At 50.2% G+C, this 27,405-nt stretch overlaps 1 protein-coding gene across 6 annotated transcripts in view; it reads right to left on the bottom strand.

Moving 5' to 3' along the window:
• Positions 1–27,405, bottom strand: part of Pde11 (Phosphodiesterase 11) — a 238,428-nt gene that overhangs the window by 125,947 nt on the left and 85,076 nt on the right. For 3 of the 6 annotated variants that reach the window (XM_069304824.1, XM_045756730.2, XM_045756732.2), the window contains exon 1: positions 4,284–4,414. The exons of 1 other annotated variant lie outside the window; for it this stretch is intronic. Coding sequence is in view for 1 of the 5 variants with exons in the window: in XM_069304823.1 (XP_069160924.1) it covers positions 3,913–3,958 (46 nt within the window). In the remaining 4 variants the exon portion in view is untranslated. Of the gene's footprint in view, positions 1–3,785; positions 4,493–27,405 lie in introns of those variants that run through there. 2 more of the 6 variants (XM_069304823.1, XM_045756734.2) reach the window with 2 other exon arrangements.

Raw genomic sequence — 27,405 nt, 5'->3', positions numbered from 1 at the left:
TTTTTAAAATGTTAATCTAGCCTACACATACAAATACACGTTTTAACGTCTGTCCTACATAAACAGTTCAAGGTATCTTTTACATAGTGTCATTAACGTGCGTGAGTGGTTGGCGAGGTCATCTTGGGAGTGCCAACTTGACCTTTGTGAGTCATTATCTCTTACTGTTCACAGTCATCAACTTTAAAGGATTTTAAATATTGTTTAATTAAAATAAAACAAAACGTTAATACTCTTATGCTTTACCATACGCTTCAGCTCCAAATTAAAAAAAAAATAAGAACAAGAGGCTACAGTAGGCCTACTGACCCACGTAGTAAGATGTTGCAGTAGGCCTAACCATACTGACCAACTTCAACCTGGCTGACCTCAGCCCCCCCCCCCCCACCACCCATCACTTGACCAACCTCAGCCCCCCCCCCACCCATCACTTTACCAGCCTCAGCCCCCCCCCCCACCCATCACTTGACCAGCCTCAGCCCCCCCCACCCATCACTTGACCAGCCTCAGCCCCCCCCCACCCATCACTTGACCAGCCTCAGCCCCCCCCACCCATCACTTTACCAGCCTCAGCCCCCCCCCACCCATCACTTGACCAGCCTCAGCCCCCCCCCACCCATCACTTGACCAGCCTCAGCCCCCCCCCACCCATCACTTGACCAGCCTCAGCCCCCCCCACCCATCACTTGACCAGCCTCAGCCCCCCCCACCCATCACTTTACCAGCCTCAGCCCCCCCCCCCCACCCATCACTTGACCAGCCTCAGCCCCCCCCCACCCATCACTTGACCAGCCTCAGCCCCCCCCCCACCCATCACTTGACCAGCCTCAGCCCCCCCCCCACCCATCACTTGACCAGCCTCAGCCCCCCCCACCCATCACTTGACCAGCCTCAGCCCCCCCCACCCATCACTTGACCAGCCTCAGCCCCCCCCCACCCATCACTTGACCAGCCTCAGCCCCCCCCCACCCATCACTTGACCAGCCTCAGCCCCCCCCCACCCATCACTTTACCAGCCTCAGCCCCCCCCCACCCATCACTTGACCAGCCTCAGCCCCCCCCACCCATCACTTGACCAGCCTCAGTCCCCCCCCCCCACCCATCACTTGACCAGCCTCAGCCCCCCCCACCTATCACTTTACCAGCCTCAGCCCCCCCCCCACCCATCACTTTACCAGCCTCAGCCCCCCCCCCACCCATCACTTGACCAGCCTCAGCCCCCCCACCCATCACTTGACCAGCCTCAGCCCCCCCCCACCCATCACTTGTCCAGCCCCCCCCACCCATCACTTGTCCAGCCCCCCCCACCCATCACTTGTCCAGCCCCCCCCCACCCATCACTTGTCCAGCCCCCCCCCCACCCATCACCTGACCTTCCCTCGGGTCAGTAGAGATTATATAATGTTACAATCGAGGAAAAGGGAAGGGAAGGGAACTATCAGAGGGGAAAGCGCCAAGCCATTACGACTATCTAGCACTGGGAAGAGGGTTAGGATACGGATTTGGGATGAGACGGAGGGTAAGGAATGGTGCCCCCAACCACTTGTGGACGGTCGGGGATTGAACGCCGACCTGCAAGAAGCGAGACCGTCGCTGTACCGTCCTGCCCAAGTGGTTGGACAAGGAGAAGGGAGAAGACGCTGGAGTCAGCTGTCACCAGACCAGCAGACCACGCCCAGTCATTGAAGTACTGCTGCTAGGGAGGCAACAGCCTGAAGGCCAGTTGCTGCCCAAACGGCTCCAGCAAGCCAAGTGGGGACAAGTCAGTAATATTTTACACCGTAATATAGCTCGGAACGTTATGAATATCAATTATTCTAATACCCTTAAGCTTGAGTTTCAAGGTCACTTGGATGGGCTAATAATTAGTGTAATTGCTAAAAATGTTACGATAAACATTAATGAAGGCAAACACCGCAAGTTAAAGTATTTAACACGGTCTAGTTGATGTTAGATTAATCTGGCAATAAATTATACTCTTATTTGATACAACCGAAGAAGCGACACAACTTATCGTTCATTAAATTAATATCGGCCACTTTCATATATGCTCAGCAATGAAGAAAACGTTCTGACTATACCTTGTTAAGAGAACCTTGACTATGTTTTTTTTTCGGGGGGGGGGGGAAGTAAAGAGGAAGGAGAGGCATAGGTGAAGGGAAGTATAGAAGTGGGAAATACAGTGAGAGGTATGAAAGCAGGCGGGCTGTCCGCCTTGCTGACACCATGTGTGGGTGTTGGCACACTATGGTGATGGTGTCAGATGTGCTGCTGCACATCCCTCACTACCCATCACCCATCACTAGGGGGGAAGGAGGGGGGGGAGTTACATGGCACCAGTAGTACACATTAATGTATATAGCTTTGTCATTACCGAATCAGGAACTTGGCAAGTATAAAAAAAGTTGTTATACTTCATTTTAGTTTTTCCCATAGATTTTATCACACGAGAATACGCTACCACCCACACCAGAATCTACTGGAATTTCGAGAAAACATTAGTCCCGAATTGTTAGTAGTAACCGTAGACACATCGTGCACAAACGTTGCTACACTGTAATTTATGGACAAAAATGACCAATGTATTTATTTCGTAGGCGACGAGTTTATTGTCTGCATCTACTTCCTCATCCCAATCGACTTGAGAATGGTCCAGGACGGACCGAAACGTCGTCGTCCCTTCACCTTCTAGTGTGTGGTCTGGTCAATATTTCGTACTTGACGACTGTTCTCTACACCTACGTTATATAAAATGATTTACATCACAGTGTGGGCGATGAGTAGGGTTAAGCGTCCGCATGCCCACCTCTCCTCTATGTAGTAACCTCCACCAATTTATTAGGATTTGTTAATAAAAAAAATTTTGCTTTGCTAAAGGTCCGGCCCGCGGTCATGTTAAGCTTATGTCATATATCCAAGTGACATACACAAAGCTGAACAAAAAAGGGTACTTTTTGACTATAGTCAGAATTGTTAGGAGTCACATTTATAACACGCACAGTTACTGTCGGTTCTGGAGTCTTAATTATCGCCTAACTACTGTGTAAATATACACATAAATTTCATACTTTGTCAGCAAACGACATATATCGGGGAAATTTAATTATGTATTTAATGACATCGTTTTTAGCGTGTGTATATGTATATTAATTCTAGTAGTGTGGAACATAGTAAATTAATGTCATACTATTGGTACAGTACTGCTACAGTCACTACAGGCCAACTGCTACACATGTAAGCCTGCTACTATAGCCACTATAGACCTACTGCTTCACCCACTATGGGCCCACCCTAAAATTATCAACAGTATTATCTCAATTTTGTTCCTTATCTCGTGTAGCCAAAACGTTGCCTCCGTTTGAAATAATATTGTTATAAGAGTGGGCGGGTGTTGAAGACTATTGGTGGAGATCACCGTGAAAACAAGCTCTGGTGGCCTCTCTCTCTCTCCTCCACACACACACACACACCCCAGCTCTGTAACTGGATGCCACATCACTAATCACAGCCGCCACTATTGCTTAGCCTGGTTTTATAATCTCCAACTTATCTCTCAGTTTCAACAAAGATTACAGGGATGATATGAGGATACATAACAGCGGGGTACGTTCAGATAAAACTACTATCAAGAGAGCCGTGCGCGTGTCAACGTGACCGTGCCGCCCTGAGCACCAGGCGCACGAGAGACAATGTAACCCACTTACACCAACAGTCTTAGAACACGTACTTGAGTACAGCCAAGAGACGCAGTCTGTCGCAGTTTGGGTTCTAGAGAAGCAACTCACCATAACCTTGAGGTGTGGGATACCTTGCTGCTGTCTAACATCCTCCAAACGATGACAGGACAAGGGTAAGCATAAATATTATCACTAGAATAAGCACGAGATGAGCAGGCGAGCATTGTCTCACTACCTGGACACAAGTGACAGGAAAATCTCTTGCGAGTAGGCCACCGCATCGCCTTCACACACACAACTTAAGTCTCCAGAATTATCTTACTTCTGGTTAGCCAACTCTTCTGTTGCACTTGTTACAAAACGCACACTAAATTTCTCTTACAACACCATTACTTCTTCTTCCCTTGGGATTACATGTCCACCTGAGAAATTTCAGCTTTGTCCCACAAATTAAACTTACTGCCAGCAGATTAATGGTATTTTCAAGGTACACAGCAACTTCAAAAGGCCTCGTGTGTTACAGAAAACACTGCTTTAAGTGTGTTTCTCAGAGTTCCCAGCCATATTAGACATACAGACAGCCATAACACACACACACACACACACCAGCAGGTGGCGCGGAGTGCCACGGGAGGAGGTGTTGTCGAGGCGAAGGTTACACCACTACTGACTCATGGACGCCACGAGGCAGCTAGCCACTACAGGCACCCACACTAGCCTGTTGCTGCTGCTCACTACTTCATGCTGCCCCACTTCTCTCTCTTCTCTCTATTCCTCCTAATTCTCTACTCGCACACACCCTGGTGATGAGTCAACTAGCACAGGTACAGTAATCCCATAATTATCACACGGAAGTATATGCTGCCGAGAACAGAAAATGGCAAAACTTTTGGCAGATCGCTCGAGGATATCCCAAGCCATACCCACCAGCACCTGTGGCCACCAGGCTACATACCTCCGTCTCCCTCATACACACATACACGCACATATAAATGGACACCCACACACGTGTAACACATATCCGGACACAGCCATAGAGAAGTTGAATGAACTATGGCGTGACATGGAGGTAGACTCAAACATAGATTCAGATGTTGATTTGACAGAACCCAAAGTGAGTACTCTAGTCGTACATGTTTACTCGTGTGTAATTACCCAAGTGTAGTTACAGGATGAGAGCTACGCTCGTGGTGTCCCGTCTTCCCTGTACTCTTTGTCATATAACACTATGAAACTACTGACGGTTTTGACCACCACCTTCTCACTTGGCTTGTTCCAACCGCTACCATTGTTTGTGAAAGTCAATTTTCTTATATTTCTTCGGCAGTTTTGTTTAGTTAGTTTAAATCTATGACCTCTTGTTCTTGACGTTCCAGGTCTCAGGAATTCTTCCTTATCAATTTTATCGCTGTTGTTGTTGTTTTAGATTCAGTTACTTGGAACAAAATGTTCCAAGTAGCACGGGCTATGGTAAGCCCGTAGTGGATTAAAATGTAATTATCTAATATGAGAATAAGGAAAAGCAGTGTTGCAAGGACTGTACTCTGAGGCACAGAGCTTTTATCTGCGCTCTGACTATTTTATATGATTTACCTGGTTGATGGGGTTCTGGGAGTTCTTCTACTCCCCAAGTCCGGCCCGAGGCCAGGCTTGATTTATGAGCACTTGGTCCACCAGGCTGTTGCTTGGAGCGGCCCGCAGGCCCACATACCCAACACAGCCCGGTTGGGCCGGCACTTTTTTTTTTTTAGAAAACAATCTAGTTTTCAATTGAAAATGTCCACGGTTGTTCCGGAAATATTTCTTATATTCAGGCGATGAGTCACAATAACGTGGCTGAAGTATGTTGACCAGACCACACACTAGAAGGTGAAGGGACGACGACGTTTCGATCCGTCCTGGACCATTCTCAAGTCGAATGTCTTATATTCGTTGGGAGGACGTTGAACAGCCGCGGACCTCTGATGTTCATACAGTGTTCTCTGATTGTGCCTATGGCACCTCTGCTCTTCACTGGTTCTATTCTGCATTTTCTTCCATATCGTTCACTCCAGTATGTTGTTATTTTACTGTGTAGATTTGAGATCTGGCCCTCCAGGACTGTTACTCTGTGTTCTGTTCGACAGGAAATTGAGTATCCACCGTCCTACTTTACCAGTTATTCCCATTGACCTCATTTTATGTGCTATCACTCCATGGTCACGTTTATCGAATGCCTTTGCAAAGTCCGTGTATACCACATCTGCATTTTATTTTCCTTATAATGCCTCTGATTTTGTCGTAATGGTCAAGTAGCTGTGAGAGGGATGATCTTCCCGCTCTAAATCCACGTTGGCCTGAGTTGTGGAGGTCATTGGTCTCTATGAAACTGGTGACCTGACTCCTGATCACTCTCTCAAATACTTTTATTATGTGGGACGTTAGTGCAACTGGTCTATAATTCTTTGCCAATGCTTTGCTCCCTCCCTTGTGTAGAGGGGCTATGTCTGCTGATTTAAGCGCATCTGGTATCTCCCCCGTGTCCAAGCTCTTCTTCCTCCACACTATACTGAGTGCCAGTAGCACAGGCACTCAGTATAGCGTGGAGGAATTGCTTGGACACGAGTAATTATCAAAAGAAGACACCAAGCCGGGGTAGACTATATAGCAAGATTCCCACGAAGACGTGACTCTACTTCACTTAACCGGTCACACAAACACTATCTTTAGCTTAGCCACTGTTAAACACTGTTAAACTTATCACTGTTAAACTTATCACTGTTAAACAACGTTATTTCCCGCTGCCCAGTCGAAGACTTTACTAATATCGACAAGCTTTTTTAGTGTCTTGTACAGAAGTAATTTTCATGCTGATTTTTGTATGAGGTGCCAAGGATGACACGAAGTTGTGACTAGAGTCTCTATGTGTTAATGGTGACCTGGACGGCTGAGGCAGTCACAGAGGGAGCAGCTGGCCATGTTAAGTGTCACCATTAGGAGGCCTGGTCGACGACCGGGCCGCGGGGACGCTAAGCCCCGGAAGCACCTCAAGGTAAGGTAACCATCCGCCACACATCACCAGCGGTCCCAATGTTCCCCACACCAATAAAGTTTGTTTTTCACTGATATTCGTTATTATTTATATCGTTATTAATTTAATGAAAATTACTTTTATTAAAGCCTAATAATGTCAGCTGCCGAGGACCCTGAGACTCGCCTCAAGGGGCCAGGAATCCGTACCAACGCGATGAGTGGGTAGGTGGGTGGAGCTAAGGGGGAGGGGGAGAGTTATAGGTAAGGGAGAGGGAGGGAGGGAGGGAGATGAGAGGTTAAGGTAGGGAGGAGTGGAAGGTTTTGGCAAGCAGGTGAGAGGCCGAGCACCGGGGCCCGTGTAGGGAAGGGGGAGAGTAGGTGGGAAGGGGAAGGAAGGGACGATGACGGGGGAGGGTGGAAAAGAGAGGGAAAGGGCGGTGACGGGGAGGAAGGGAAGGGGAGGGAAGGGGAGGAAGGGAAGGGGCGGTGACGGGGAGGAGCACAGAAGGTTTTGGCAGACAGGTTGGGGGTTAGGTCTTAAACACCTAAAGTATTCCTCACACGTGCTGTCTGCCCTTGAGAAAGGACAGTGGACAGAGGGAAGGGAAGAGTAACTGTGGACGGAAAGTGGCGAGGAACGCTGAAGGAAGAGAGGAAGGGAAGGGGGAAGGGAAGGGGGGGAAGGGAAGGGAAGGGCCTAAGTCCTGTGAGCCCAAACTATTCTGGTTCACGTTGTGAGTGGTGGAGGAAAGAAAAATTATTATTATTAACATCTTTATTGTCAAAATTAATTACAATTTTGCCTAATCTGAGGATTTCGATTAAGTCTTATTAAAGTGAGGATAATGTTGGTATTCAAAAGTTGCAAACTATGCACCTGTGTAGTCACTCACCTGTGGCAGTGTACTCACCCTCTCCAGTATACTGACGTACGCGCGCGCGCGCGCGTGTGTGTGTACTCACCTATATGTACTCACCTATATGTGCTTGCAGGATCGAGCATTGACTCTTGGATCCCGCCTTTCGAGCATCGGTTGTTTACAGCAATGACTCCTGTCCCATTTCCCTATCATACCTGGTTTTAAAATTATGAATAGTATTTGCTTCCACAACCTGTTCCTGAAGTGCATTCCATTTCCCCACTACTCTCACGCTAAAAGAAAACTTCCTTACATCTCTGTGACTCATCTGAGTTTCAAGCTTCCATCCATGTCCTCTCGTTCTGTTACTATTCCGTGTGAACATTTCGTCTATGTCCACTCTGTCAATTCCTCTGAGTATCTTATACGTTCCTATCATGTCCCCCCTCTCCCTTCTTCTTTCTAGTGTCGTAAGGCACAGTTCCCTCAGGCGCTCTTCATACCCCATCCCTCGTAGCTCTGGGACGAGTCTCGTTGCAAACCTCTGAACCTTTTCCAGTTTCATTATATGCTTCTTCAGATGGGGACTCCATGATGAGGCGGCATACTCTAAGACTGGCCTTACGTAGGCAGTGTAAAGCGCCCTAAATGCCTCCTTACTTAGGTTTCTGTGTGTGTGTGTGTGTGTGTGTGTGTGTGTGTGTGTGTGTGTGTGTGTGTGTGTGTGTGTGTGTGTGTGTGTGTGTGTGTGTGTGTGTGTGTGTGTACTCACCTAATTGTGCTTGCGGGGGTTGAGCTTTGGCTCTTTGGTCCCGCCTCTCAACTGTCAATCAACTGGTGTACAGATTCCTGAGCCTACTGGGCTCTATCATATCCACATTTGAAACTGTGTATGGAGTCAGCCTCCACCACATCACTTCCTAGTGCATTCCATTTATTAACTACTCTGACACTGAAAAAATTCTGTGTGTGTGTGTGTGTGTGTGTGTGTGTGTGTGTGTGTGTGTGTGTGTGTGTGTGTGTGTGTGTGTGTGTGCGTGCGTGCGTGCGTGCGCGTACGTGTGCGCGTCATGTCCTTGTTGTGTGTGCATGTTTTCATGAGTGAGCATTTATCTTTGCGTGGGCGTGGATGTGCTGGCAAGGCACCAGGTGTGGGCGTGGATGTGCTGGCAAGGCAGCAGGTGTGGATGTGCTGGCAAGGCAGCAGGTGTGGGCGTGGATGTGCTGGCAAGGCAGCAGGTGTGGGCGTGGATGTGCTGGCAAGGCAGCAGGTGTGGGCGTGGATGTGCTGGCAAGGCAGCAGGTGTGGGCGTGGATGTGCTGGCAAGGCAGCAGGTGTGGGCGTGGATGTGCTGGCAAGGCAGCAGGTGTGGGCGTGGATGTGCTGGCAAGGCAGCAGGTGTGGGCGTGGATGTGCTGGCAAGGCACCAGGTGTGGGAGTGCCAGCCTCGACACTGTCACCTGCTCTTAAGAATAACTAGCCTCGTCACTTGGCGCTCCTCCACCTAATTCTTCCGGGTAACGATCTAATCACTTCCGGTGACAGACAGACATGCTGGGCGACTCTGACCATCATCGCTCAACAAGACAGCAACATGAATATCATTCATTATCTACCATGACCTTCAGAATGTCTTCCAGAAACCTGACAAGCACCCACCAACGGTCTTTACCAAACCTGATCCTTGCTGCCTGGTGGTTCCTGGTTATGGTATAAGGTTAATAAACAGTTTATGTCCGTAGCCTGTGTCTGTCTTGGCGCAACACACACACACACACACACACACACACACACACCGCCCCTCTCTACACACACCCCCACACACACCTGTATATCTACACCACTACTGCACAATCTACACCTCGCTACACCTCCAGCCTGACCGTCAACAAACCAACATTAACTGATTCATCTCGGTGATCTAAATTAAGTGCCTTAATCTAGAATCATCAGCACATTACCATTCCTAGTATGAATATAATATATAATGAATATAATGCTCAATATGAATCACGACTTGAATGGTGCCCCAAGCTGTAAATCATTTTTAAATTATGATCCCGGAAGGATTCGAACCTGCGAGGCTAGAGATTACTCCACTGGCTAACACAGTACCGATACCACTGCACCACCGAGTACCTGTGTGGGTTGGTCGCTCCCGGAGCTCATACGCTGCCAGCCGTATGACTGACGGCTTGGGACCACTCAAGCTTTGTTTCAGACTTGTGTACTGTGGTCCCAGTGTGTGTTCCCAGCGTGTGGTCCCAGTGTGGTCCCAGCGTGTGGCAGCATTTGTGCTTTAGGACCAAGCAAAACACAGAAAAACGCACAAACACACACAGACAAACACTCTAAGAGGAACTTTACTGAGAGGCGGGACCAAAGAGCCAAAGCTCAACCCTCGCAAGCACAACTAGGTGAGTACAAAAACACGCACACAGGCCTACACATACATACAAATATACACCGACATACATGCTCCCCCCCCCCCCCCCCGCAGCTCCTATATAGGCGAAAGTAAACTGGGAATAAATTAATTAGGACTTATTAAGGTATAAACTTCCCGGAATTTCTTTTCCGTTAATTGAAGGAAAAAACTTTCTGTCTACAAATTGCTACAACCAGGAGCCAGATTCACGAAAGCACTTACGCAAGCACTTACGAACCTATACATCTTTCCTCGATCTTTGGCGGTTTTGTTTACAATTATTAAACAGTTAATGAGCTCCGAAGCACCAGGAGGCTGTTTATAACAATAACAACAGTTGATTGGCAAGTTTTCATGCTTGTAAACTGTTTAATAAATGTAACCAAAGCCGTTAAAGATTGAGGAAAGACGTACACGTTCGTAAGTGCTTGCGTAAGTGCTTGCGTGAATCTGGCCCCCAGATCGCTAATTAATTCCCTGCACACTAATCAACACCCAATAAGAACCGCCACAAATCTGAAAACCAATCATAACTGAGTATGTGACACGTGGCTGTGACGTCAGTGGCTACTTGCCTTCCGTCATGACATGAGGAGTTAACATGTGTTAAACAGATGGTTATACCATGAGGCCGCATGCGGCCACATGTCCACACTCTCTCTTGGCGGGGACGCTCTCCACCGCCCTGCTGGCCGGGAGGGAGGGGGAGGGGAGAGAGAGGGGGAGAGGGAGAGAGGGGGGGAGAGGGAGAGAGAGGGGGAGAGGGAGAGAGAGGGGGAGAGGGAGAGAGAGGGGGAGAGGGGGAGAGGGGGGGAGAGGGAAGATAGAGGGAAGAGAGAGGGAAGAGAGAGGGAAGAGGGAGAGAGGGGAAGAGGGGAAGAGAGAGAGAGAGAGGAAGAGAGGGAGAGAGAGAGCGAACCAGAGCCACATATAAACCATATCCGCCACGCCTCGTAACCAAAACTCATCAGCTGATCTAACAAAGCCATTTAAGAAGAAATAAATATTCCTATTTCCGTCCTTCCATTGTTAGCAGACTGGTCGATGCAGGCTGGTCGATGCAGGCTGGTCCTTGCAGGCTGGTCCTTGCAGGCTGGTCCTTGCAGGCTGGTCCTTGCAGGCTGGCCCTTGCAGGCTGGCCCTTGCAGGCTGGCCCTTGCAGGCTGGCCCTTGCAGGCTGGTCCTTGCAGGCTGGTCCTTGCAGGCTGGTCGTAGCAGACTGGTCCTTGCAGGCTGGTCGTAGCAGACTGGCCCTTGCAGGTTACGAGCTTAGCTTACTACACCAAGCAGGGCCAAGTACAGGTGGTAAATGCTTATGTTATCTCGTCACATCAACTTCTCAGAATAAAGACTAATTAATATGCAGTCACTGAGCAATGGCAGCATTAAGGAGCCTTGTGTAAGCCAGACCTCGGGGCTCAAACTGCCAGGCACACATTACTGCACAACATATTCCCAGAAGCTGCTCGGTATTGTGGCAGCGGCAGAGTGTCTGCCTGAGAGCCGTCGTGATGGTGTTAAAGAGGCGGCCCTTCGCGTCAACACCTACCTACGCTTGGAGAAATGATTCACAATATTGTTTGGTGTTAAGGCTGCCGTATGTCGAGCAGCTGCGCCGAACAGCCTAGGTTGAGCAGACTACTAACCAGGGGTCAGAGACCGGGCCGCAGGGACGCTGATTCCCGGAACCAACGAAAGGGGACTAAGATAAGGTAACTGGCAGGGACAGGGGTGTCCCTGCCAGTGAAGAACAAAGTTCAACAGGTGAACATATGACCATCAAAGTAAGATAGCTTCTTGAGAACAAGCAAATCAAAGGCAACTGAAGAATATCAAGTGAGAACACTGTGGAGAATGAAGACATTTGAGAGAATCATTGTCTCACCCGCCATGTCTAACGTCCACTGATGAGGAGGAATTGTTGTGTGTGTTCAAGTAGTTGTGCTCGCGGGGGTTGAGCTCTGGCTCTTACGGCCCGCCTCTCAACTGTCAATCAACCTTTTTCACACACACAACCGAATCGATAGGGTAGATAAAGACAGGCTATTTAACACAAGGGGCACACGCACTAGGGGACACAGGTGGAAAACTGAGTGCCTAAATGAGCCACAGAGATATTAGAAAGAACTTTTTGAGTGTCAGAGTGGTTGACAAATGGAATGCATTAGGAAGTAATGTGGTGGAGGCTGACTCCATACACAGTTTCAAGTGTAGATATGATAGAGCCCAATAGGCTCAGGAACCTGTACACCTGTTGATTGACGGTTGAGAGGCGGGACCAAAGAGCCAGAGCTCAACCCCCGCAAGCACAATTAGGCGAGTACACACACACACACACACACACACACACACACACACACACACACACACACACACACACACACACACACACACACACACACACACACACAGGAAGCAGCTCGTAACAGCTGTCTAACTTCCAGGTACCTATTTGCTGCTAACTAACAGGGGCATTAGGCTGAGAGAAATTGCCTATTTGTTTCCGCCATCGCCGGGGATCGATCCCCGGGCCATAGGATTATGAGTCATAAGCGCTGTCCACTCAGCCAGCAGGCCCCTATGTGTGTGTGTGTGTGTGTGTGTGTGTGTGTGTGTGTGTGTGTGTGTGTGTGTGTGTGTATGTGTATGCTCACCTATTTGTGTCTGCAGGATCGAGCATTGTCTCTTGAATCCCGCCTTTCGAGCATCGGATGTTTACAGCAATGACTCCTAACCTATTTCCCTGTCATTCCTGCTTTTACAGTTATGGATGGAGTTCGCCTTTACAACCTGCTCCTTTAGGTCATTCCATTTACTCACTTCCCTCACGCTAAAAGTAAACTTGCTAACTTCTCTATGACACATCTGAGTCTCACGCTTCCATCCTTGCTCCCTTGTTCCATTGTTAGTAATTGTAATCATTTCCTCTCTTTCCACCTTGTCAGTCCCTCTAAGTATTTTATATAGTGTTTGGGTGCCTTGGTATACTTAGTTAAGTCGACACTACTAAGGTGCCACGCCCAACAATACTCTAAAACTGGTCTCAAGTAGGTGGTAAACAGCCACCTAAATACCTTCTTATTTACGTTTCTGAATGACGTTCTGACTTTTGCTAGTGTAGACTGCTGATGTTATCCTGTTTATATGAGCCTCCAGAGTTAGGTTTGTTATGTCCACTCCCAGGTCTTTTTCTCTAGTTGTTATAGGGAGGTAGAGTCCCTTTATCGTGTACTGTCCTTTTAGGAAGGTGTTGGTGGCAGTAGGGGTGGGTGGCAGTAGGGGTGGGTGGCACTAGGGGTGGGTGGCACTAGGGGTGGGTGGCACTAGGGGTGGGTGGCACTAGGGGTGAGGTGGGGGGGTAGCATATAGTGGGTGGCGACCCTGACGCCTCTCTACCACCCAGGGCGACCACATTATTGGTCAAGGCGCCACTATCACTCCCATAGCACAACTCTCACTAACTCCCCAGGTGACATCTAGGTTCCCTTGGCACTGTACGCGTCTCAGGGGATGGTGGCGCCCCCCCCCCCCCCGGCACTGTTTACATCACACACAGTGTGCTGGACGTCTCGGTGGCGCCGCCAGAGTCAAATATCTCACAAGGAAGGACTGACGAGTAACCAGTTGTCAGACCTGTCAAGCCATTATGTAAGGCGGCATTAAGACGCTCCGTCAGAGCTGCAGGTATGGGTGGTGATGTAAGGCAGTGCGACACGTCCATGTATTGCAGTAACAGCGGAGCTACTTTCTTTATCATGTCCGTCTTGAGAGATTCCTTACTCTTGACGCAATATATAACACGGGAATCTTATGTCTGAACACGGGAGGATCTGTGACACGATACATGCACAAAATATCTCTCAAAATAGAAAATACCCGCTGGAACCCATGTTGACTCCAAAAGGTTGCACAGTTTAAGGTAGGGTTGGCCCTAGAATGTAAATTTCCCATCAGAACATGCGTTTTACACGTCAATGTCGCGCACGGGCACGTTGCAACATATAGTGGTGCATGGGGTACCTTGCATCACATAGTGGCGTACAGGCACCTTGCAACACATAGTTGTGAACGCGCAGTTTGCAACACATAATGGCACACGGGTACCTTGCAACACATAATTGTGAACGCGCAGTTTGCAACACAGTGCCACACGGGTACCTTGCAACACATAGTTGTGAACGCGCAGTTTGCAACACATAGTGGCGCACGGGCATCTTGCAACATCCAGAAGTTATAATCCACCATGACTGGTTTGCATAATTAATTTTCAGAATGATTAATAGGAAGTCGTTATTCACTTGCAGGAGCTGTGGCCGTCTGCCTCCCTCAGCTCCCCAGTGTGTATTTACTATTTGTCCCTGCAGGATGGAGGTGTTAGGTCTTGGACCCCGACTTTTTAACCGTCGGGTCTGGCATGTGTGTGTGTCCTTCGTTCTTCTGCTGACATAAGCAGAAGTTAGATCTCCATAGTCTCCATAGAAGTTAGATCTGGTGTTAGATCTCCAGTTATGGCCGCTCCTAACTCTCTTTTTCAGACGTTAGAAGTAAACTTCTCTTTATCCTGTACTGTATATAGGGTTTCCTTACTCCAACTCCTATCCTCATAACCTTACAATTCTCAGAGTTAAAGTCTAGTAGTCATTTCTCAGACCATCTCTGGAGGTTTTCTAGGTCATCATGTAATGGTTTGCAGTCCTCCTCAGTTCTGAGTCGCCTCATTAGCGACTCAGTCTGCCCAGCCCTCTCTATAGTGTGTGACTGTTGACATTAATGTGTGTGCGCGTGTCAGCAAACATGGATAAGAATGAGCCTACGTCCTCTGTTAAATCGTTTATATATATTAGACACAGGAAGGGCCCATAGTACCGACCCTGAGGTACTCCACTCGTTACCTCTCTCCATTCTGATAAGTCTCCTCTAACTATGACTGCCTTCTTCCTGAGAGATACTCCTCCACCCACATCAGTACTTTTCCTGGTACACCAGCCGGTTTGTGTTAGTTTGCATAGGAGTCGCTTGCGAGGAACGGTATCAAAACGTTTCTGCCAATATAGGAAAATAGTCTGCCCAGCCCTCTCTATACTGTGTGACTGTTGACACTAATATGTGTGCGTGCGTGTGCGCGTGCACTCGTCACTTGCGTGCGTGTCCTCTTACGCTAGAGGACTCTGGCGTAACTGCCTCCAGTCAAGAGTGGCGCAGGCTTCACCCAGACCACTATGGGAGCAGCTCTGGGCCTGGACGCTGCCTCACCGACCAAGCCTCGGCTTGTCAACTCATAAAGGAGAATGTGAGCATTACATCAGCGTCTGCACACGTGAGAGGCGGCACCAGTGTCTGGCGCGTGCTGGCGCGAACCTCCTCCATCCTCGCTACTCTCAACTGTACGGCTCTGATGGACGACTGGTCTCTCTATCTCCTGTGAGTGTTGTGGCACCAGTCGTCTCTGTGGCTGGTGTCTTGTCGTCTCTGTGGCTGGTGCCTTGTTGTTGTCTGTGGCTGGTGCCTTGTTGTTGTCTGTGGCTGGTGCCTTGTTGTTGTCTGTGGCTGGTGCCTTGTTGTTGTTGTCTGTGGCTGGTGCCTTGTTGTTGTTGTCTGTGGCTGGTGCCTTGTTGTTGTTGTCTGTGGCTGGTGCCTTGTTGTTGTTGTCTGTGGCTGGTGCCTTGTTGTTGTTGTCTGTGGCTGGTGCCTTGTTGTTGTTGTCTGTGGCTGGTGCCTTGTTGTTGTTGTCTGTGGCTGGTGCCTTGTTGTTGTTGTCTGTGGCTGGTGCCTTGTTGTTGTTGTCTGTGGCTGGTGCCTTGTTGTTGTTGTCTGTGGCTGGTGTCTTGTCGTCTCTGTGGCTGGTGCCTTGTTGTTGTTGTCGTCTCTGTTTTACTTGTTGGTGGGGGTCGTGATGTTTGTGTTTGTGTGACTGTTGCTATGTCCATGTTTGTCATTGTTTGGTTTCACTGTTGTGTTACATTATTTGCCAAGATCTTGCGAGCAGGAGCTGAGGAAGGTGAGGTATGTGCAGGAGCTGAGGAAGGTGAGGTATGTGCAGGAGCTGAGGAAGGTGAGGTATGTACAGGAGCTGAGGAAGGGGACTTTCACCCTATTCCTTCCAAGACATCCCCTCCCCCCCCCCCCTCACCCCCGATATCACCCACATAACACACCGACCTGGACCACCAGACACGCTACTAGCCCCACAAGATCAAGGCAGCAATTGAACTCATAAACGACTTTGAAAAGCAATGGAAAATAAGTCCAAACAAACAAAAAGTTCAAGATAATACACATTGGAAAAAAAAGACACCCAGACCCCATTACCCTTGACACCCGGCCTATGCAACATGGACACGTAGGCACAACACTGGCACCCAGGATCAACAGAACAGATATAACAATTCACCTAAAGAACAGAATACAAAACACAAAAATAGCCTTAGGAAACCCGAAGACATTCGGAGCCCTTATCACAAACATACAACTGCACTTATATATGACTCATTATAGGGGGAAGAGATTCTTGCGAGTGGCAGGTCTGTGTGTCTCTTCTCTATCTCCTTTCTCATAGATTGGGAATACATTTACCTTTTTCCAGCAGCTGAGCAATTCCCCCTGTGTAAGTGACAGTTACTAAAGGTAAGTGTTAAGAGGTACGCTGAAGGCCCGGGCTGCTTCTCTCAATATCCACGGGGACACTTTATCTGGCCTAACAGCTTTATTTTGGTCTAGTGAGGTCCTAGTTGTTCCTTGCTGTTGTAACTTCAATATTTAATAGTCAGTGGTTACCTCCTCTTCTAGTATTGTGTGTGTGTGTGTGTGTGTGTGTGTGTGTGTGTGTGTGTGTGTGTGTGTGTGTGTGTGTGTGTGTGTGTGTGTGTGTGTGCGCGCGCGCGCGCGCACGTACAATATTAGGGGTGGTACCATCTCAATAAGAGAGAGAGAGCCATGTTTACATTCAGGGCCAGAGCCATTCCTGCTGTTAGTGCGAATATTGACTATGTAAATCACGAATGACCCGGATAAACTCAAGGTAAACTGTCTGAGAACTTCAAATAACATGAATGTTAACCCGAGGCAATGTCTAAGTAAAGTACCAGTAGGGGAGAAGACTTAGAGAGGAGAGCTGGGGACGCTGAGGCCAGAGTGGCCAGCGGTCACTCGCCAGGGGCCGGCCAGCCTCTGCTGACCCTTGTGAGAGGCTGGCCATGACCCACACACCTGCCTCACCCTCCTCCTGTGACACACCTGCCTCACACAACCTGTGAGCCTCACCCACCCACCATATATGAGGGGAGGAGGTGAGGTACCTCACGACGCAAGCACGGTAGCAAGGTCCCCTTAACAATACTATGTGATGACCTAAATATGAGGTCAGGCAACATGGCCCTCGACGTGGCCCCGAACATCACTGAGCCATCTGGTCGGATCACCGTAACATTTAAACACTCCGTACCCCGCCCAAGCTGAGGCTGACCACGGCACTATTGTACTAATGTTGCTGCACGAACCCCAAGCTTACAGCTGGGTGTACGAACCCCAAGCTTACAGCTGGGTGTACGAACCCCAAGCTTACAGCTGGGTGTGCAACACACCAACTCAACTCTGTGTTCTCTAAACAACGTTCACGTGCGGCTCCACGTGATATACAGAGTGTTGTGGGAGACGCGTCCTGGTAAAGAGAGTCTAGGGAGACCTTCTCGTCTCCTCAGTTTGTCGAACCTTCCAAACAATTTGAACTAATAATCTATAAAAGTAACCAAATGCCAGCCAGCCAGCCAGCCAGCCAGGCAGCCAGGCAGGCAGCCAGCCAGGCAGCCAGCCAGCCAGCCAGCCAGCCAGCCAGCCAGCCAGCCAGCCAGCCAGCCAATCAGCCAGCCTCACATACACAGCACCGTCACGCCCTCCTCGCTGCACCAAATAAGGAACCATGCAGAACAATTTTCTGGTGAAAGAATGAGACGAGTGGTGCACCATCACCAGTATACCTCCAGTATACCTGGTTGATGGGGTTCTGGGAGTTCTTTTATTCCCCAAGCCCGGCCCGAGGCCAGGCTTGACTTGTGAGAGTTTGGTCCACCAGGCTGTTGCTTGGAGCGGCCCGCAGTCCCACATACCCACCACAGCCCGGTTGGTCCGGCACTTCTTGAAGAAAACTATCAAGTTTTCTCTTGAAAATGTCCACGGTTGTTCCGGCAATATTTCTTATGCTCGCTGGGAGGATGTTGAACAACCGTGGACCTCTGATATTTATACAGTGTTCTCTGATTGTGCCTATGGCACCTCTGCTCTTCAATGGTTATATTCTGCATTTTCTTTCATATCGTTCACTCCAGTATTTTGTTATTTTACTGTGTAGATGAATGGAATAGGCAAGACAGACTTATAGACTATCTAGCAGTGGTAGTTCACGAATTACCTTACGCAGGTAGAACCTAAGTACGCAAATGAGCCTCAGAGACATTTGAAATAAGTAATTGTGGGTTGGGTATCAACTCTTCAACCATGTTATTGTGACTCATCGCCAGCTTAGAAATAATTCTTTCAGTGTCAGAGTAGTTAACAATTAAAGTGGTGGAGGCAAACTCGACACGTAACTGGAAATATGACAACCCAACAAGCTCTGGAACCTGTACATCAGTCGATTGAGGATTGAGATCCGAAATTCAAGATTGAATTGCGGATCTTCCTCTTCCACTGACGTCCCTCCTCAGTCCCCCCCCTCACTATGATCTCCTGCCATCACACCCAGGCCTCCACCCACTGTGGCCACCCATCACACCCAGGCCTCCACCCACTGTAGCCACCCATCACACCCAGGCCTCCACCCACTGTAGCCACCCATCACACCCAGGCCTCCACCCACTGTAGCCACCCATCACACCCAGGCCTCCACCCACTGTGGCCACCCATCACACCCAGGCCTCCACCCACTGTAGCCACCCATCACACCCAGGCCTCCACCCACTGTAGCCGCCCATCACACCCAGGCCTCCACCCACTGTAGCCGCCCACCATCCACCCTTCCTCAGCCCCCCCCCCATCCCACAGTTGTGGGTAGGGGTGAGTCAGCGAGGGGGGGCCAGCAGGGGTCCATTGTTTACTCAGCAGAGGGCGTGGGGGCGCTGCTCCCTGGCGTCCCACTCCCAGGAATTTCCATACATATTCGGGCCTCTGAGTCTTGGGCTGCCGCCAAGTGAAGTACCGACCAGGGCAAGTTTCACGAAAGTACTTACGCAAGAACTTACGAACCTGTACATCTTTTCTCAATCTTTGGCGGCTTTGTTTACAATTATTAAACAGTTAATGAGCTCCGAGGCACAAGGAGGCTGTTTATAATAATAACAACTGAATGGGAAGTTTTCATGCTTGTAAACTGCTTAATAAATGTAACCAAAGCCGTCAAAGATTGAGGAAAGGTGTACTGGTTCGTAAGTGCTTGCGTAAGTACTTTCGTGAATCTGGCCCCTGATCCTTATAATGAGTAGAGGCAGTGTGTATATAAGAACTACTCAGGCGCCTCACACACGCCCCAACTACTCACAAGGATCACTCACCCTGACAGGTAAACAGCGCCATCTCACGTCACTTCCTTAACTACATACCTGAAGAAGAAAGAACATTTCAAAGCATTAATAACACATAATTAAGGTTGGTTGGTTTCTTAATACAATATATCGCAAGATAACACATGTTTTGAAGTCCGACAAATGTAGTCAAAATGAAGTTAATGTTTTGTGGTTCTTGTGCTAAGATAAGAAACATTTAAGGTGCCAGAGTTATCTCTGGGTTCGATTCCCGGGCAGAACCCAAACGTTTGGACACGTGTCTTTACACCTGATGACTCGGTTCAACCAACAGTAAATAGGCACCCTGGAGTGAGGAGACTGTTGTGGATCGCATTCTGGGAACCAAACGTTTTAAACAATTCATAATTTATAAACTTAGAGCATATCTGGAGTATACTTGGAGTATACCTGGAGTCTACTTGGAGTATACCTGGAGTCTACTTGGAGTATACTTGGAGTAGTGAGAGCAAATATTGCGTGAGAGCCGCTAGGAACCACGCGTGTTTAGGGAGCGCAGCGCCACACCTGTAGATGCCTCGGGATGTGTAACACTACAACTCTCAGATCAGATTTACGGGCTCGCCATAGTCTGTGCTACATGGACACATCGTTCCGAGTAGCTAAATCTAGAACACCAACAACCCAGATCAGATCTCTTAAGTGAGTAATCACTAATAATCTTAAACTGCTGTCCAGTCTTGTCTAAAGTTGTTAGACAAAATTGAAGACTGAGTACTTGTACGTCTGGTGCCTTATAGCTGAGTGGACAGCGCTTCGGATTCATAGTCCTGAGGTTACGGGTTCGATCCCCGGTGGAGGCGGAGACAAATGGGCAAAATGTTTCTTTTAACCCCTGATGCCCCTGTTACCTAGCAGTAAATAGGTACCTGGGAGTTAGACAGCTGCTACGGGCTGCTTACTGGGGGGATGGAGGCCTGGTCGAGGACCGGGCCGCGGGGACACTAAGCCCTGAAATCATCAAGATAACCTCAAGAGAACCACATCAAGTGAGAAGCGAAGTTAGTGTATGTGAACCAATAGTCTACTTTCAGACTCTACGCCACAAGAGAGAGACGTGGCTCTATGACTTGTATTATACAACTGTTACAAAAATATACATAACCCCTATTTACCGCTGCTCGTGTATCTCGGTGCTGCTCATATCTTCGTAACTATGTAACACAAAATTGGGGACATGGTTGTAAAGTGATTGGCTGGTGGTGTTCCAGGGAACACTGCTACCCTAAGGCCGAAGACGAGTTCTGTGACCAGAGAGTTCTCAGCCACACACGAGTCACAGGTCACACTTGTACGTCTGTACGACTACGTTACTTGTACGTCTGAGTGTTGTGTAACACTCAGGACGGCTACGTCACTTGTACGTCTGAGTGTTGAGTAACACTCAGGACGGCTACGTTACTTGTACGTCTGAGTGTTGTGTAACACTCAGGACGGCTGGTACGTTACTTGTACGTCTGAGTGGCTACGTTACTTGTGCGTCTGAGGGTTGTGTAACACTCAGGACGGCTACGTCACTTGTACGTCTGAGTGGCTACGTTACTTGTACGTCTGAGTGGCTACGTCACTTGTACGTCTGAGTGGCTACGTCACTTGTACGTCTGAGTGTTGTGTAACACTCAGGACGTTACCCAACATCTGATCTCTCACTGACGGTGCCAGTTATGTGGCACCAGTGCCTCTAGGAGTTCAAGGTCAGTTGTGTTGTTGTACTTGGCACTGGTGGCGCCTCTGGCTGCCTGTAGTGCCACTGTCTTTGGCACACTTTACCACCCATGCCTGCCTTCCTTCTCCCACTTCTTAGTCATTACATTCAAGGTCAGACACTTAAGTGTACGTCTTAATCCAACAGTTGGACACTTAGTGAACGTCTTAATGCAACAGTTGGACACTTAGTGTACCACTTACGGGCTATTCATGCCCGTGCCACCTCTTGGGTGGCTTAATCATCATCAATCAATCAATCTGCTCGAGCACAGTAGTCACGGGACCCTCGACCTCACACACGGTCATGTCTCCTCATCGTGGCCCGGCTTGTCCCAGGGCGGGGCCATGGCCTCTGGGCTTCATCACTGGAGAGACGCAGGGGACCTCTCAAGTATAGACCCAATGTCTTCAGGGTTCGACACCTGGCCAAACATCTTTGACAGCCAGACGACGGCTGGTGTACCACGTGACTCAGATACCTGTGTACACTGGTATCTGTCACTGCTATAGAGACGTTAGAAAGAATTTTTTCAGTGTCAGAGTAGTTAATAAATGGAATGCATTAGGCAGTGATGTGGTGGAGGCTGACTCCATACACAGTTTCAAGTGTAGATATGATAGAGCCCAATAGGCTCAGGAACCTGTACATTAGTTGATTGACAGTTGAGAGGCGGGACCAAAGAGCCAGAGCTCAACCCCCGTAAGCACAACTAGGCGAGTACACTAGGCATGGCCTCACACACACTTGTGTACACAGTACTCAGCTCTCTATGTTATGAGGTTGATCTTCAGCTCCTGGGAGTCACTTTTTAATCCTTAATGTACACAGGTTTCAAAACTTTGTGAGTTCCGTCATATGAACATTTGAATCCTTATACAGTATAGTCTTCCTTCACTTCTTGCCCGCACTGATTACATTTTAATGTTCCTTCTGCGCTGGGATGGGGCCCCCGTCCCATCCCAATTCCTTATCGTGATTCCATCCAAATGCTACATAGTCGTAATAGCTTGGCGTTCCTTCCCTTCCACTTTCCCTGCAAGGTTTACATGGGTCCTTGGCGCTAATTACTCTCGTCACCACTTCACCGCCGTCCGTAAGCATTAACAAGTAGGATCTTATGTCCCATTTTCTCAGATCGAACTTTTATATTCCTCAGATTGTTTCATGATACTGCAGCTTGATTTTCCATTTTGTATGTTAGTGTTGTGAAGGGTGGCGAGTGGGGTCCTTGTAACTCCTGCCTCCACACCGCTCCTGGTGAAGGTCCTCTATATAATAATGTGGGATTACCTCCATGTTGATTTACGGGCTACTCATCCCCGTGCCACCTCTTGGGTGGCTTAATCTCCATCAATCATCGTGGGTGGAGAGGTAGAGGCTGTGGTGGAGGCTGTGACAACATGAGAGATGGTCACAGCCTCACAGCAGTGAGAGGAAATGTATATGTTTATCTCTCAGAATGTTCGGTAATACGTTTATTGTTTGTGATGTGTGTTTATGTATGTATTAACACGATGTACTGAACGGGGTGAGAATAGCTTCAGCTACCTCATCCCTTTGTGTGTATTTTACCTCAATAAACTTATTTCAATTTTAATTTCAATTTCACAGCAGTGAGGGTGCTCAGCGGCCACAGCCACTCACATACACTGATAACACACACGCTGATCCTGTTACAGAAGCCTAGCCAATCACTGGTGCTCTTACACACTCGGTACCGGTGTATTTACGACAAGATGGCGCTACAGAAGCACAATGTGCCCTCTCTCACCTGGCCATGTGCTGATGGATGACCCGCAAAGCACCACGATATCAATGTTATCATCAATAGAAAACTTATCACATCTCAGCACATCAATTTCGCAGCTGCAATAATCCTGGCACGTCAAGCACATAGTCGAGATGGTTGAGAGTGCAGCTGCGCAAAAGACAAACAGGTGTTGATGTACTTTCCGTGTGTTTCACCCCGAGGGCAGACTCGTACCTCATCTTTAGTGCACATCAGAGTGATGGCGCCTCCCGCCACACTCACCCAGACGAGGTCAAGTATATGGGATTGGATCATCAGGGCCACTTTGTCAGTGTGATCGGAGACTCTTGGTCTGTGAGGCAAGAGCAGCCAGGAGCTGCGGAGACTCACCACCCGTCCCTCACACCTCACACTGGCTCACACCTCACCCTGCGCTCTGTAATGAATAACGCATACACTATACTGCCGTTAATGATGATATTATTCATGTTCCGTTATTGAGAACCTCTCTAGTGTCCCTGAATGTTATCATTCTCTTCTATGGTGCAAGGACGTCTTCACTGATGTCTTCACTGAGACAAGGAAGTCTTCACTGATGTCTTCACTGAGAGTCAACATAATTACGTTAAAGATGGTCAAAATATATTTTTTGATAAGTTAAATGAACTCTGTGGTTCATTCTTGAGCCTATTATGTCCTCCGGTAACCCTGTCCACCACCGCCCACGGGACGGGTATGGGGTCCACCACCACCCACGGGACGGGTATGGGGTCCACCACCACCCACGGGACGGGTATGGGGTCCACCACCGCCCACAGGACGGGTATGGGGTCCACCATGTATCCCAGTGGTGCTGGTGAAGGTGGGGGCAGATGAGTGTGACGAGCCATGATGATCAGGAGTCATCAGACTCGATGACCTTCAATAATATTCATGTTACTCTTTTCATTTGTTGGTGCTGAAGTCTCGCAGAAGGTGAGGTGTTCGTGTGAGATCGTAGAGGTTATCTCGTGGGTGCTCAGTGCTCTCCTGTTCCTCCCCTAGCCTGAGCACCCTAGCTTGAGCACCCTAGACTGAGCACCGTGTTGTGGGTACATGCTCAGTGCTCCCTACCTCTTCCCCCCCTCCCCCCCCCCTTGCTTCATCACACTACACCTCAGCTCCTACTCAACACTCTCCAACCTCTCCTCTTACAAAGAACGTCGCTTTTCGTTCGTAGGCGTTACATGAGGCCAAAAATTGTCGTACTAGGGGCAAAATGGAAGCGGTTGGCGAAAGTGTCGTACTGTCCCGTTTTCTGTTTTGGGTCCTCTGGTAGGCTAGGAGAGACCACTTTAAATGTACCGTTTTCTTGACGGCGGCAAACCTTAGGAGGACGAGCTAGTCAACCATAGAGGAACAGACGCATCGGGAAGGGGGAGGAGATATAGGATGGTGGGGGAGAAGGAAGGGGAGAGGAGGGAGGGGGGAGGGTGGGGGAAGGGGAGAGGAGGGAGGGGGGAGGGTGGGGGAAGGGGAGAGGAGGGAGGGGGGAGGGTGGGGGAAGGGGAGAGGAGGGAGGGGGGAGGGTGGGGGAAGGGGAGAGGAGGGAGGGGGGAGGGTGGGGAAAGGGGAGAGGAGGGAGGGGGGAGGGTGGGGGAAGGGGAGAGGAGGGAGGGGGGAGGGTGGGGGAAGGGGAGGGGGGTTGCACAATACCACTACCGTATGTGCTGAGGGGGGGCGGGGCGGGGCGAGGCGGGGGCAGGGGGGGGGACTTGTTCTACAACAAAAACTGGCGACCATCCACTTGCGGCTGAGACCTGTCAGTGGCACCCACACCCCGCCCACACCCCGCCCACGCCCACACTCACACCCCGCCCACACTCTGCCAACTCATCAATCACATCTCATGAGAATATCTGGATACAGGAAGGGAATGGGGGACCGCGGCTGACACCAGTCCGGGGCTGGTGATAGCCAGGTGTGGGATAGTCAGATGTAGGATAGCCAGGTGTAGGATAGCCAGGTGTAGGATAGCCAGGTGTAGGATAGCCAGGTGTAGGATAGCCAGGTGTAGGATAGCCAGGTGTAGGATAGCCAGGTGTAGGATAGCCAGGTGTAGGATAGCCAGGTGTGGGATAGCCAGGTGTGGGATAGCCAGGTGTGGGATAGCCAGGTGTGGGATAGCCAGGTGTGGGATAGCCAGGTGTGGGATAGCCAGGTGTAGGATAGCCAGGTGTAGGATAGCCAGGTGTGGGATAGCCAGGTGTGGGATAGCCAGGTGTGGGATAGCCAGGTGTGGGATGGTCAGGTGGGAAAAGCGAGAGGTCAGAAGCCTGGAGTTTCCACTGTAATGTAAATAGAGAATCAGATGCGGTGGATGTCGCTATTGTTTACCCTGTGAGGGAGGGGATCCCGGCCACTGCCTCCCTCCCTCTCTCTCTCCCTCTCTCTCTCTCTCCCTCTCTCTCTCCCTCTCCCTCTCCCTCTCCCTCTCTCCTTCCCTCCCTCTCTCTCTCTCTCCCTCTCCCTCTCTCCTTCCCTCCCTCTTCCTCCCTCTCCCTCTCTCTCTCCTTCCCTCCCTCTCTACTCATAATTGAGTTTTCAGGACCGAGCTCATGTTCCTGGACCCCGCCTCGCTAAATGTTGGTCATCTAAGGAAACGACTCCCACCCTCAGTGTTGGTCATCGTGTCTGTAAAACTAGTGCCACACCCTCCACTATTTCTCCTTCTAGTTGGAGGTGCTGGGTTGTGCTGCCGCTCAAGGTTACACTCTGACTAAACGGAGAGATCATCTGCTTCTCTCTCTTTCCATCACAATTTTCTACAACATGAGCAACAGCAATGACTAAAACTTAGGAATGGTTTTGTTTCCAGTACGGCTCTTTTCTATATTTCATCCATTTTGTTTGTTATTCCATCTGCATTTGTTTTTCAGATATTTAGACTCCTTATTGGTACCGTATCAGGTGAAACCTGTCTGTCTTAGTGCCTGCTTTAAGGAAGGAGGAGGGTGCGCCACCTGGCCCCATCACCTTGCTACTCAGTTGTTTCTCTGAAAGTTGTGCTCTCTCATAGGCTACTGTGACCCCGTGTAATGCTACCTCTGACCACGAGCCAGGACCACAGGGTTACATTCTGGTACCCAGTCCAGTCTAAACTTAATTGGAACTAGCGCTGCCTAATTGTAATGGCTAGGTAAATCTCTGTATTATTCTTCTATATGATTATCCTCTTTCTCCTTATTTTCTCTCCTCCTTTCTCCCGTTTCTCTCTCTTCCATATTCCTCGCTTTCTCCTCTGGAGTATTCCTTGTGTTCTGAGACTCTCAGGTCACACAGGATGGGGACCATAGTTCTTGTTGACAGTGGGTCCACCTGTGACCCTCAGCTCTCTCTACTGCTCGCAGGGACCAGGTGTACACCTGGGTGTTTTTGGCCCTTGTGTGCCCGCAGGTGTGGCCCCTGTGTGCCCGCAGGTGCGGCCCTTGTGTGCCCGCAGGTGTGGCCCCTGTGTGCCCGCAGGTGTAGCCCCTGTGTGCCCGCAGGTGCGGCCCTTGTGTGCCCGCAGGTGTGGCCCTTGTGTGCCCGCAGGTGTGGCCCTTGTGTGCCCGCAGGTGTGGCCCCTGTGTGCCCGCAGGTGCGGCCCTTGTGTGCCCGCAGGTGTGGCCCTTGTGTGCCCGCAGGCGTGGCCCCTGTGTGCCCGCAGGCGTGGCCCCTGTGTGCCCGCAGGTGTGGCCCCTGTGTGCCCGCAGGTGCGGCCCTTGTGTGCCCGCAGGTGTGGCCCTTGTGTGCCCGCAGGTGTGGCCCTTGTGTGCCCGCAGGTGTGGCCCCTGTGTGCCCGCAGGTGTGGCCCCTGTGTGCCCGCAGGTGTGGCCCCTGTGTGCCCGCAGGTGCGGCCCTTGTGTGCCCGCAGGTGCGGCCCCTGTGTGCCCGCAGGTGCGGCCCCTGTGTGCCCGCAGGTGCGGCCCCTGTGTGCCCGCAGGTGCGGCCCTTGTGTGCCCGCAGGTGTGGCCCTTGTGTGCCCGCAGGTGTGGCCCCTGTGTGCCCGCAGGCGTGGCCCCTGTGTGCCCGCAGGTGTGGCCCTTGTGTGCCCGCAGGTGTGGCCCCTGTGTGCCCGCAGGTCCGGCCCTTGTGTGCCCGCAGGTGTGGCCCTTGTGTGCCCGCAGGTGTGGCCCCTGTGTGCCCGCAGGTGCGGCCCTTGTGTGCCCGCAGGTGTGGCCCTTGTGTGCCCGCAGGTGTGGCCCTTGTGTGCCCGCAGGTGTGGCCCCTGTGTGCCCGCAGGTGTGGCCCTTGTGTGCCCGCAGGTGTGGCCCCTGTGTGCCCGCAGGTGCGGCCCTTGTGTGCCCGCAGGTGTGGCCCCTGTGTGCCCGCAGGTGTGGCCCCTGTGTGCCCGCAGGTGTGGCCCCTGTGTGCCC

This window comes from Procambarus clarkii, chromosome 53 (genome assembly GCF_040958095.1).
Source record: "Procambarus clarkii isolate CNS0578487 chromosome 53, FALCON_Pclarkii_2.0, whole genome shotgun sequence".
Taxonomy (NCBI): domain Eukaryota; kingdom Metazoa; phylum Arthropoda; class Malacostraca; order Decapoda; family Cambaridae; genus Procambarus; species Procambarus clarkii.
The sequence above is the reverse complement of the archived record's forward strand: the minus strand, read 5'-3'. Positions and strand labels throughout refer to the sequence as shown.